Source organism: Dromiciops gliroides, chromosome 3 (genome assembly GCF_019393635.1).
Source record: "Dromiciops gliroides isolate mDroGli1 chromosome 3, mDroGli1.pri, whole genome shotgun sequence".
Classification (NCBI taxonomy): Eukaryota; Metazoa; Chordata; class Mammalia; order Microbiotheria; family Microbiotheriidae; genus Dromiciops; species Dromiciops gliroides.
Window position 1 is genome coordinate 551,251,787 of NC_057863.1, and position 13,664 is coordinate 551,265,450.

Below are 13,664 nucleotides of genomic sequence, written 5' to 3' on the forward strand. Positions count from 1 at the left end.
CCCCACTGCCCCGCAAAAATAAAATAATAATAATAATAATAATAATTTTAAAAAAGAATGATATATCCTCTTTGAGTTCAAGATTTATTAAACTTGAGGGCCTTGAAAGTCATAAGTATCTAAGGAAAATATCTAATGCATTTCTATAAATGCAGTGAAGATTCAGGGTCATTGAGAGGGGTTGAGACAACAAATAAATACTATAATTTCACTGTTATTTCTTCTCTCATACAACAGAATACTCAGAGAGAGATGAGAAACACAGAAAGAGCTACAGACTGCATTACTACCAACATCCTGAACAAGATTTCATAAAATAAAGTCTTGGTATGACTATGTGGGTCCTATGTCCATATTGATGCATGTTTCCAGTTTAGGTACCTTGCTTACTGATTAAATTCTCTTCCCATTGGGATAGATTAGTTATAATGGTAAGGAAAGAATATAGCATAACTGTGACCTTTTTCTGATACTACTTCACTTTTATAGTAGGAAGAGAAACAATTCCGGATGGTTAGTGTAACTTTCTAGACAAGATGGTATATGCTCAAATGAATATAAACAGGCCCTTAAAAATAAACACCCCCCACCTCCCAGATGCACTTGCTCAAATCTGACATAAGAGGAACTGGCTGGAGATGTCCCCATGCTTGCATTCTGGCAAAAGGAGAAGAATGTTTGTTGGCACCTCTTCCTTTACTTTTAAATGACTGCTGTCTTGGCTGGAGCCACACAGCTGCAATGGCATGTGAGCTAGAAATAGCTTGCTTTGGTATCCAAGCAGAACAATCCTGGTCTCTATTTATGATACCCTTCTCCCTCTAACTTCTACTCTTGAGGTTCTAGTCAAATGTCTGAAAATAAAGTACAGGCCTTAAGCCATGGAAGAACATAAGAGTGCAAGTCAAGAGTAAAGCCTGAAGCATGTATCTTTTTCAGTGCTGGCTTCAAAGAGAAAGAGGGAAAAACGGTTCCTGCCAAGCCTCTTGAACTCATACCAGCTGCTTCGGCACTCTGGATTATAGATGAAAAATAAAAAAAATAAGCTCCTTACTCATCTTCCTCCCTGCAGGCTGTTACCAGTCACATTACCCACTCAGTAAAAGAGAACAAAGTTTTGCTTTCTACAAAACATAGGAAATATATTTTCAGTTTTGGGCTTAGTTGAACCTTTGTTATGAAAAGAGCCAATGCTAGCAGTGTTTTGCCTTGGACAAAAATTAAGGGACAGAGGAGAGAAATGTATGTTAAATGTGATGGTATGGAAAGAGAGATAAGCTATAGGCAATAGACAATACTGAACTTCTCCCCATAGAAAAAAGCAAAGGTTCTGAGAAGGTTGTAATTGATAGAATGGGTTTGTTTCCTCATGTGTTCTCTGAAACCCATTCCTCCCTTATGACTAGTTGGTTCTATTTCAAGAGATCTTTAATTAAGAAAATCAGGTATCACTTGATTCAAGCCAATGGTTACAGTAAAAAATCAAAGGTTTAAAACAGGAAGTTTTTTTGTTTTTTTTTTTACTAATAACACTATGACTCTTGTCATCTAAGTTTGAAATTTTGATTTATCTATTCCTCTCTTTCATCTCCTAAATCCAACTATCATCAATTTTGTTAATTCTTTCTTTCTATGAAGTACTTTTTATGTTCATCCCTTCTTTCATTCACACTTGTCACCATCTTAATCTATAATCCCATTATGCCATGTCTGATACATGCAATTGTTTATTAACTGTCAATTTCCAGTCTAGCTTGCTCTCAAATCTGGCTCCCACCCCACTGCTCTATGAAACCACATTAAATTATTACCTTCATTTATGTCAGACTTCTTTCCTTCTTCCTTCTCTCTAGTTAAAAAAATGACAATGGCTCCCTACTTTCTACTGTATCACATCATACCACAGTCTTAAAACTAGAATGGATAATAGTGATCTCTCTCCAAGTCCAAATCCCTCATTTTATACAAGAAAAATGAGGCTAGTACTAAACTCCTCAATTAGTCAGTTAGCATTTCTGAGAACCTCTACTGTGCCAGTGAAGATAATACAAAGACAAAGAAACAGCCCTTGCACTCAAGGAGCTTGCATTCTATTTAGGAAGCCTATAAGAAAAGATAGAAGGGGCAGCTAGGTGGCGCAGTGGATAAAGCGCTGGCCTTGGATTCAGGAGGACCTGAGTTCAAATCTAACCTTAGACACTTGACACTTACTAGCTGTGTGACTCTGGGCAAGTCACTTAACCCCAACTGCGTGACCAAAAAAAAAAAAAGATAGAAGTATATACGAAATAAAGATGCAATTTGAGAGGAAGCATGAGAAGTTAGAATGATCAGGAGAAGTATCCCCAAACTAAGTTTTGAAGGAAACCAAGGATTATAAGGGGCAAAGAGGAAAAGGGACTGTGTTCCATGTGAGAGGTGAGCTTGTGCAAAGATATGTAGAAAGGAAGTGGAAAGTTGTATATGATGGAAGGACAGACTATCCAGACTAAAGAATGCCTGACTGAGGCTGGGAAAGAAGAGACTAGACCTAGGTTGTGGAAGGTTTTAAATGGCAACAAGGAGTTCTCATTTGATCCCAGAGTATCACTAGAGCTTACTGAATCAGGGAGTGAAATTTTCATAAATGCTTTTAAGAAAATTACCTTTGGCAGCTATGTGGAGAATGTATTAGAAAAGGGAAAGAGTTGAGGCAGAGAGACAACTGGGAGGTTATTGAAACAGTGCAGGTGAGAGGTTCTCAACTAGGGTGGTTTCTGTTCCAGTAAAGATAAAGGGATGGGGGCGGGCTAGGTGGCGCAGTGGATAAAGCAACCGGCCCTGGATTCAGGAGGACCTGACCTTCAAATCCGGCCTCAGACACTTGACACTTACTAGCTGTGTGACCCTGGGCAAGTCACTTAACCCCCATTGCCCTGCAAAAAACAAAAACAAAAACAAAAACAAAAAAACAAAGATAAAGGGATGGATGTTGTGGAGAAAGAATCAACAACACATGATAAATGATTTGTGGGAGATGTGCTTCACTCTCAGGCCTGGACGTAAAGACTGGTTACACCACACCAGTGAAAGTCTTGAAGTCTTTTTTTTTTTTTTGGTGAGACAATTGGGGTTAAGTGACTTGCCCAGGGTCACACAGCTAGTGTTAAGTGTCTGAGGTCAGATTTGAACTCAGGTCCTCCTGACTCAAGGGCCGGTGCTCTATCCACTGAGCCACCTAGCTGCCCTGATAAATGATTTATCATGTGAGATGAGAGGGAGTGAGGAGCCATGGATTACTCCAGGGTTGTAAAACTGAGTGACTTGTAGAATGGTGGTGCTCTTGAAAGAAAAAGGAAAGTTTGGAGAAAGAATGAATGTTGGGGAAGACTTATGAGTTCTATTTTGGATCTGCTGTGTTTGAGATGCCTTGTTATATCCAGTTGGACCTGTCCAAGAGGCAGTTAGCTGCCCATATCAGTTGATGAGCTCATCTTGCATATAAGGCACCCTATAAATTGGCTACATTTTACCCATTCAACCTTTTCTCCAACTACCTATCTTGTTTGTTTTGTTTTGTTTTTGGTGAGGCAACTGGGGTTAAGTGACTTGCCTAGGGTCACACAGCTAGTGTCAAGTGTCTGAGGTCATATTTTAACTCAGGTCTTCCTGTCTCCAGGGCTGGTGTTCTATCCACTGTGCCACCTAGCTGCCTCTCCAATTGCCTTTCTTAAGATCATGCAGAACTCGATTCTGCTAGTTTTTGTATTAGCCACTGAACTTGCCATGTTCGTTCTTATCTTTGTGACTCATGCTCCCCTTTCTTTTTCCCCCTACCTCCCCTAATTTTTTTTATCCCAATACAAACTCCACCCAGATTCAAGGTCCAGTTCCCAACTACTAAGACCCCACAATGATTTTTCTCTAGTCTAACTTCCTTATAGGAAGCAATTTCTTTTTCTTTCTTCCTTCCATTCATTCCACAAGCATTTATTAACAACTACATACCAGGCAATCTATCAGTTACTGTACCAATAAGTTCTCTGTTGAATCTATGTATGCCTTGCCTTGATGAGATTATAAAAGTTTTGGAGGCAGGGCTTGTTTCTTTTGGATAGCCTTAGTTCCTGTGCTAAGCACATAGTAATTATTCAAAGAGTAAATCACTAAGAACTTCCTCATTCCCTTTCTCAAAGCATTCTTCCTAAATTTTCCCAATTTCAGTAGATCACAAAATTAGTAGACAGAAGAAACTTTAGGGACTTAATATGTGGTATGGTAGAAAGGACACTGGATCTAGGAGTCAGAGAAGCTGGATTCTAATCCTAGTTCTTCCATTTTCTGTGTGACTTTGGGCAAAACCCTTGCCCTGCTGGCCCTCAGTTTCCTTACTTGTAGATTGAAGGAGATGAACTACATATTTTTAAATTTTATAATCCTATGATTATGTAGCACTACCTAGTGATGAGGAAACAGGGCTAGTGAATGGAAATTATTTTTCCTAAGGTCACACAGGTAGTAAACAGCATGGCTGGGAATCAGGTCTTCTGATTCAACTCTAGGGTTCATTCCTCTCCTATTTTTAACTGCCAAAGATAGCCACTTCTGACCCAACTGCCTTACCCAAGTATGAAATAAGGAAGAGTGAGAGACCAGAGGAAACAGTTTGACAGTGAGGCCTAAGCAGTTAATAATTAAAAGGTGTTAATTTCTCTCTCCTCCTAGAATATCTCCCAGGTTTTGTGAAAGTGAATTGCTACATCTTAATGAAATTAAAAACAAAACAAAACCTATTTGGCAACGTCTAAAAGGACAAATGTGCTTACCCTCATCACTGACATTAATTTCCTAGATGGCTACTGCCCCTAAGAGAGTGAAAAATGGTGTTTTTCTCTGCCCACATTATTATTCCTAATTATCTGAAACTATTATTCTTTTAGCGCTGATATAATGGAATACCAATGGGACAGCCAACCATTCTTAAGGTAACTTACCTAGCTCCTATGGTCAAAAGTCCACTATCTGGCTGATCTGCTAATCAATAAATCCAATACTTACTGACCCATTTCTATGTTCTCAGTGCTTTCCCGATCCCTCTCAGCCTGCTGCTCTGATTTCCAGGGTTGTGCATGACAACAGAAGTCCATACAAGGCCAAGAGAACCACTTAATCACCCGTGGTTGTAAATGAATATCTTATATATCACTTAACTTCCCAAGGTAAGTCTGGGGAGAAATGATATTTTATACATTTAGCTTAAATTCATCTGATGGAAATATTCAACTCGTTAAATGTTCAGTAAATACCTACCGTAAGCAAGGTCCTACACTTGGTGCTAGGAATATACAAATAGAACATAGATTCGAGTGTATACGTGTGTATGAGATATAAAAAGGACTATGATACAAGGAGAAATGTGCTAAGTGCAAAGAAAGGTCAAGTCAGAAAGCTGAGAAATTTGAAGAGTTTAAAAGACACTTTTATCTCAGCATGGAGATGAGTTAGTCATAGAAAGTTTTATGGAGGAAGTGGTACCTGAATTGGGTCTCGAAGGAAGGAACTTCAAAAGAGAGACTGGGAAGGAGTTGGGGGTTGATACAGGGAATCCATTTTAGGTATGGGAGATGGCATAAGCAATGGAAAAAACCAGAAGGGGAGTAATAGGGGATAATGTTGGAAAAGTAGGATAGCAAGAATGATTGTTTTCCCATAGTGGGCACTTAAGAGTATTTATGTTATAATGTGGTATTTCCATGTTCCTCTTGTGCCATACACAAATAAGCAGAGGCTTAGGATCTAGAGAAGGATGTTATTATCCTTAAACAGACAACTCTATGACTATAAAAGCAGACCAGATACTATAGTATATATATTTTAAATTTGTGATCAAATGTTCTGTGAGTGAAAATTATTCAGAATAAGTCAGATTGGACATTTACCAGGATGCTTTCCTTTCCCTTCCCCAGGGAGGCCACCTGTGAAATGCACTTGTCTTAAATTTTTTTTTTTTACATTGAACCACACCCATTACAGAAACTCTTTAGCCTCACCCACAAACCTGTCAAACACAATCATGCAATAGAAACACACAATTTAGTCTACTCATTCAGTGCTGAAAAGCTCAGATGAGAGGCAGGGGATTCACCAGCTTTTCAATCATGCACTTTACAGAAGTGGGACTTAAGGAAACTACAGTATTCAATAAACCTTGGTAACCCAGTGGAGTGAGACTAAATTCAAGACTAATGCAACTGGTTTAAATAAATTAAATCTGTATGATTGGGGGCAGCTAGGTGGCACAGTGGATAAATCACTGGCCCTGGATTCAGGAGGACCTGAGTTCAAATTCGGTCTCAGACACTTGACACTAGCTGTGTGACCCTGGGCAAGTCCACTTAATCCTCATTGCCGCCGCCAAATAAATAAAATAAATAAAAATCTGTATGACTGCATTCTTAGACACTATGTCCTAAAGCGCTACATGAGCGAAACAACTACACTGAAATATCACTAATGTCTCCAGTTCATTCTATGAGTCCAACTTCTCAGGAGACACTATTATAATGGTCTTCTTGTATTTATAAAAGGTAGTTTTTCTCTTTATTGCCTTTCAAGACTCTAATGAATTTAATGTTATTGTGGGTCAGGATACACTATGAGCCCATTTTTATGTAATACTTTAGTAAATGTAACCATGCAAAAATTCCTTTTTCAGTCTCTTTAAGACAAACTTCCTTCCCTTAGTAAGAATTTGAAAGGGTTCAAAAGTTTTCATACTCAGAACTTTGCTACATATCGAGCAAGATATAAAAGACAGTGCAGCTTCTGCCTTGGAAAGCTTAAGCTTTTTCAATATACATAAATGTATATGTGTATGTGTATGTATGTATGTATGTGTGGAGAAACCTTGGAGTACAGCTAAGAATATATTATATCAAATTCTAGGGGGTTTGCTATAGACTCTGAGAGCTGTAGGAATTCAGAAGACAGAAAGATCATTTCGGGCTAGGTCCACTCAAGGAAAGTTTCCAAGGAAAGGTGGGAGCTTAAATAGAGGACTTGAACGGAAACAAAGGATCTGGCTTGACAGTAAGAAGAGGAAATATATCCAAGTAAGGGGAATTTCAAGCTATTTTGTTGAAGAGAAAAAGCAGGATCAGGAATCACAAGCATACTTCTTAGCTAGGTGGTGCAGTGAATGGAGCTCTGGGCCTGAAGTCAGGAAGACTCAAGTTCAAATGTGGCCTCAGACACTTGTTACCTGTGTGACCCTGGGCAAGTCACTTAACCTCTGTTTGCTTCAGTTGCCTCATCTACAAAAATGGGGATAATAATAGTACCACCTACCTCCCAGAGTTGTTGTGAAGATCAAATCAGATAATATTGTGAAGCATTTAGTAATGTTCCTAGAATATAGTTAAGTGCTATATAAATGTTAGTTATTATTATTAATTATTATGGCTTATTAAAACTCTCTGAACCAGTGTATGACATGGGGTCAAATATCAATTATTTAGGATTTTATCAGTGCTTAAGAAGGACTCCTCCTTCCAGCTGCCAATCAAGTGGTTGTACCTCCCTATTCATCAGCAAATCTACTTGAGTGAAGATGAGATAAAGAGATAAGGTGAAACAAATCTGTTTTGTTGTTCATTAGCTTTGAATAAGATTCTATGAATGATAATGGGGTAGGGATGGGGGAGGGGGGGAGGAAGTAAAACCAAAGACAAAAATGAAATTTTGAATAATTACAGTTTTCATTTATCCATGTTCCATTATTACAAGTTAAAGATAGTAGGCTATACATAAACAAGAGAGATCACCAATATCTGAGAAAAACAGAGACAGAAATGAGTGTGTGTGAGAGAGAAAAAGAGAGAGAGAGAGAGAGAAAGGGAGAGAGAAAGAGGGAGGGAGAGAGAGAGAAAGAGAGAGAGAGAGGGAGGATGCTGAACATATGTGTGTTGGGAGGGAGATGGTTATCTATTTTGATTGAGGGCTCCTGATGAAGAGAAAAAAAAAATCAATCATTGTTGATATAAATTTAAAAACAACAACAACAAATTACAACTGGATGTAGAAAGAACACTGGACTTACAGTCAGAAGACAGGGTTTCAAACGCTGCCTTTGCTACTTACTGCATAAATGTGGACAGCTCACTTAACTTCCCTGGGCCTCAAGTGTCCACAACAGTAAAAAAAGGAAGTGGGGCAAACAGGGCTCTCTCTAAGCTTCTTTTCAACTCTAAATTGTGTGATCCTAAATACCTTTACTGGATAAAAATAAATATAGATTTTTGCATTTGCATTTAAGATTTGCATTTTAAAAATTCATAACACACAAGATATTTTAATATGAACATACACATATTTGCATACACATACTGCATTTCCATACTGTGGACAAAGTCAAGGGGGAAAGACAAAGGTACCCCCAAAAAGTATAAAAAAGATAATAAGGGAAAAGTATAGACCAAAAAGAGGGAGTAAGACTAGAGAGGAAGAAGAGGACAATAAAATGGTAGAAAAAAAGAGGGAAGGGAACAAGAAGCATAAAGGCAGAAAAGCCAGTATCTCTTGGCCTGTCATTCCCTCTACTGTCCAGCAGAGAATGAATAGCCCAAGCTAAGCTCATCTGAGTCCTTTGTTCCATTATGTAAGCCCTCCAAGCACCTCCCTGCAGACAGACATCTTACCCAATCTCCATTCTCTTGGATTTCCCTCACACCATCCCAGTTCTTCACTGTCATCCTTCTTTCTAGTCAGCCTACATCCCTCCTGAACATCAGTCCCTGCCATCCACAGCTACCAACAGAACACTAAGCTCCATGCCTCTGCCCCAGTTCTCTTTGCTTCTATCTTACTATATAACTCACCCTGTATGCAAAGGCCACTGTTCCTCTTTTATCACAGCCCTTGGTGAGAAGAGCTGAGGCAGGGACATGCCTTTGTGTATTTTTTGTTGTTGTTGTTGTTGTTTTGTGGGGCAATGGGGGTTAAGTGACTTGCCAGGGTCACACAGCTAGTTAAGTGTCAAGTATCTGAGGCCGGATTTGAACTCAGTACTCCAGAATCAGGGGCCGGTGCATTATCCACTGCGCCACCTAGCCGCCCCCATGCCTTTGTGTTATAACTGTATCTGTATCTCATTTTCACAGAACCATTTAATTTCAAAGTTGGAAAGGATCTCTAGATCAGGGGTTAGCAAACAATGACCCGGGTCCAGATCACAAGCTAAGAATGTTTATTGCATTTTAAAATAATTGTATTTATAAGAACAGGTGGTGGGCAAGATTTGGCTCAATAGTGGTAGGTAGTCTGCTAACCTTTTTCTTTTTTCTTTTTGTGGGGCAATGACAGTTAAGTGACTTGCCCAGGGTCACACAGCTAGTAAGTGTCAAGTGTCTGAGGCTGGATTTGAACTCAGGTCCTACTGAATCCAAGGCTGGTGCTTTATCCACTGTGCTACCTAGCTGCCCCCAAGGTAATCTGCTAACCTTTGATCTAGATCAGAGGTGTTAAAACTTGTGGCCTGAGTGTAATTTAAATTAGATTAAAATATAATTGTATAACAAAATAAATAAAAATATAATAATAAATATATACATATTAAACACAAATATATGTTTAATATACAACATTATATTATATAAAAATATAAAACATAAATATAAATACAATATAGATAATTGTGCTAATAGTTAATTTGTGATTTTCTAAGTCAGCAGGCATACATTTCTATTTGAACACCACTAGCCTAGTGTAACATATACCTGCAAAAAAAACCCATCAACATGAGTTAGAAGCTTACTTTCTCATTATTTTGGGGAGAAATTTTATTCACGGATCTTAAATAAGGAGTGGCCAACAATATTTAGTTGATTTGCTTTCCACAGGCTAGATGAGATTAATTCAAAGATAAAAACCTACGTAAACATCAATTTCCTTCTTTACAAAATGAAGGATTGGGGGCAGCTGCCCCCCCCCAAAAGAAGGATGAATTATCTCTAAATTTCTTCCCAATTCTGACATTCTATGTTTTAAGGTCTCTTCCTGTCCTGATATCCTATATTTCTATTCATATCCTGGGTGAAAGGGATGTGAAACTTTATCTATACTATGTCTTATCTTACCGTATGCTGAGGTTCATCTTCATTATCCCGCATGTAGAAAGGCTTGAGATCAAAAGGATAGTTAATAACAAATACTGGAATATTGCCACAGTACTTCACCAGGTACTTTTCATGTTCAGTTTGCAGATCAACACCCCACTGTAATGAATAAGAAAAAAAATATCACAGTAAGGAAGGAGGGGCTCCCTAAAACAAAAGAGCAAAATGTACTTTTTTTTTTAAACACACAATGCTAGGATCAAAGTATGTTTAAGAATGAATTCCCTAGGGGGCAGCTAGGTGGCGCAGTGGATAAAGCACCAGCCCTGGATTCAGGAGGACCTGAGTTCAAATCCGACCTCAGCCACTTGATACTTACTGGCTGGGTGACCCTGGGCAAGTCACTTAACCCCCACTGCCCCACAAAAAAAAAAAAGAAAAAAAGAAAAAAAAAGAATGAATTTCCTAAAATGGTAACCAGTCCATTTTTAGTGCTTATGAGCCAGGTCATACTTCTATTTCTCTTTGGAGGATCTCGTCTGATAATTAACAAGATTTCTTAAAAATATAAAACATATTTTTAATCTTTATATCTCATCACTCTGGTGTTTCTATTCACTTAATTTCCTTTCCTGGACAAATCCTTTCATAACTTTTTAATCATCTTTATATAAAATTAGATAATTATTTCTTTAATTCTACTACTTCATTGCTTTGTATTTCTTTTTCTTTTCTTTTTTTTTTTTTTAGTGAGGCAATTGGGGTTAAGTGACTTGCCCAGGGTCACACAGCTAGTAAGTGTTAAGTGTCTGAGGCCGGATTTGAACTCAGGTACTCCTGACTCCACGGCCGGTTCTCTATCCACTGCGCCACCTAGCCGCTCCTATTGCTTTATATTTCTACCTTAAAAGCAAGGTGTGGCTGTCAATCAAAGCAAATATGCTTATTTTAAAAATATGTCACTAAGAGAAATTACTTTAAGCTTCTTGAGGGCAGGGACTGTCTTTTTATTAATTGTAGCTCCAGAGCTTAGCACAGTGCCAGGCACTTAATAAATGTTGATTGGCTTGGCTTATGAGTTGACGAGGACAAAAGACTAATCAGTCAGTCAATAAGCATTTATTAGGTACCTACTATGGGCAAGACACTGTACTAAGTGCTGAAGATACAAAGAAAGGCAAAAGCAGTCCCTGACACTGAGAAGCTTCCAATCTAATGGAGGAAACAATAGATTCAAGCAGCTGAAAAGTGGGGTTAGGGGTGGAATGGGAAATGATGAGCTGGTAGCTGGGCCCTCTCTTTGAGTGAAGGATCTGGGAGGAGCATGCTGATGCCCACTCTCTCCAATCAGAGGGAGAGAGGGGCAGAGAAGGTATTAGTTTCAAAATTGACGTCATCTTGTAGGGATGGGGAGTTTCTGGAGAAAATGATGAAGTCCAGGAGAGCAGCCAGGTGTGAAATGATGAAGGGGAAGCCCTTCTAAGGCTAGGAAGTAGGATTCTCTTTTCATCAGCATGGAAATAATTACTCACCTTGGGGGTGAAGGTGAAATTCTGGGAAGCCTTCTGTAAGATTTCCATGGCTTCTGTATAGGAAATGCTGGGGGGAAAAGAGTGGAAGCTGAGAAATGCCAAGAAGATATGCCTATCATTATTAACTATTCTATCTTATATAAAAGGCCCATTTTTAGTTTTTCCATCATGAATTGGTTGGTCATAAATTGTTATTAAGCAGAATCTCAGTGTTGGAGACCACAGAAGGAGTTTAATAAAACCTCCCAAACAATACATAAATTTCTACTGCAACATCCTTCTGTCTCTAATTGTTTTATTTTAATTATGTGATCTTTATATTCAGATCACATATACACTGAGTAAAGGGTATAATGTGTTGATCTAAACCTAATTTCTGTCTGCCTGCTTTCTGGTTTCTAAGCAATTCTTTTCAGCTCGGGAGTTCTTCCCCAAGTAATTTATATTCTTGGCTTTACTAAACTTTGAGATACTGATTTCAGTTGTTTCTGATTCTTCTGTTGATCTACTTTTCCGTTTTGTAACCAGTATCATATAGTTGTAATAACTACTGATTTATAGTGTAATCTGAAGTCTGGAAGTGCTATATCCCCCTCCCTAATTTTTGTCATTGTTTCCCTTGATACTCTAGAACTTGTATTCTTCCACAGGGATTTTGTTATTTTTTTTTAGCTCTACAAAGTGTTCACTTGGTGGCTTGATTGGTGATTTGGTTGCCTTGGTAGTTTAATTTATAGCATTAAAGCTGAAGATTAATTAGGAGACATTATACTTTTTAATTCTATTGGCCTAGCCCAATCATGAGCACTACGTCTCCAATTATTTAAAGAATTTTTTTCTTTCTTTAAAGAGGTCTGAAATTGTATTTATATAAATCTGGAGAAGACTTTGGTAATGCACACCCAAATACTCCATGCATTTTTCTTTCTTTGATTTTGGACAAGAAAGCTTTTTTTTTTTGCCCTAGGAGGGAGAGGGGGCAGGGTGTTAGGATAAGGGAATAAGATCATCACATTGAAGGAAAGAGGAGGATCTGGGAAAAGCCTGGGGATAGATGGGACAATGATAATAACAGGGCAAAAGTAGAACTACTCAATTCTTATTTCACCTTTTCTCTACCAAAGATAATGACTATATAACTGAAAAGGATAGAACAAAAATGGGCTAATAAGGAGATGAAGCCTAAGACAACTAGGAAGATAGTTAAGGGAATATCTCATTGCCCTTGATAAATTCAAGTCAACAGGTCCAGATCATTATGTATTGGGCACTATGCTAGGTGCTAAGGACACAGTAATAAAAATGAAATACTCCTTGCCCTCAAGGAGCTTACACTCTATTCAGAGAAACAAGATGTACATATATACATACACCCATATAGTAGCAAGTACAAAACAATTTGGGAGTATGAAAGGAAAAAGACTGGAACCTGGAAGGGTTCCAAGAAATGCTTTATGTAGGAGGTGGCACTTGAGCAAACTCTGAAGGCAGTGAGGGATTCTATCAGGTAGAAGTGAGGAAGGAGTGCATTCTAGGAATGACGGGGCCAGTCCGTGAAAGGGCACAGAGACAAGAGGTTAGAATTTGTGTATGGGTAAAGTTAAGTTGGGCAGTTAGACTAGAATATACAGAGCATGAATGGGAGTAATGTACAATACCTTTATAAAGGTAGGCTCAAGCCAAACTGTGAGGAGCTTTCAATACTGAACACACATTCTATGGTTTCTAGTGGGGGGAGGAGGGGATAAGCCAGGACTCCCTACTTTTGAAATGCAAGGTATTACAAGACCTAAATGTACAACTACCAGACTGAGAATATGCATTTCAGAAGATGACTGCAAGGAAAAGGCAGCCTTAATACAGAGGAATTGTGAGTAATAACTGTTTTTTGGCTTTCTTTTTATCTTTAGTGCTTAGCACAGTGCCCAGCAAAAAACAAGCACTTAAATACTCACTGACTGGACTGGAAGGGTCCTACTTGCAAGTCAACCAAGAAGTGTAATCTCTATAATTTAATTCAAACCCAAAGAATGGGTTCTTA

At 38.4% G+C, this 13,664-nt stretch overlaps 1 protein-coding gene across 1 annotated transcript in view; it reads right to left on the bottom strand.

Annotated features, from left to right (window-relative positions):
- The window catches only part of NARS2 (asparaginyl-tRNA synthetase 2, mitochondrial), a 149,811-nt gene that overhangs the window by 34,846 nt on the left and 101,301 nt on the right, over window positions 1-13,664 (bottom strand). The window contains exons 10-11 of the mRNA XM_043995292.1: window positions 11,624-11,690; window positions 10,113-10,250 (exon numbers count right to left, since the gene is read on the bottom strand). Coding sequence (XP_043851227.1) covers window positions 10,113-10,250; window positions 11,624-11,690 — 205 coding nt within the window. The remainder of the gene's footprint in view (window positions 1-10,112; window positions 10,251-11,623; window positions 11,691-13,664) is intronic.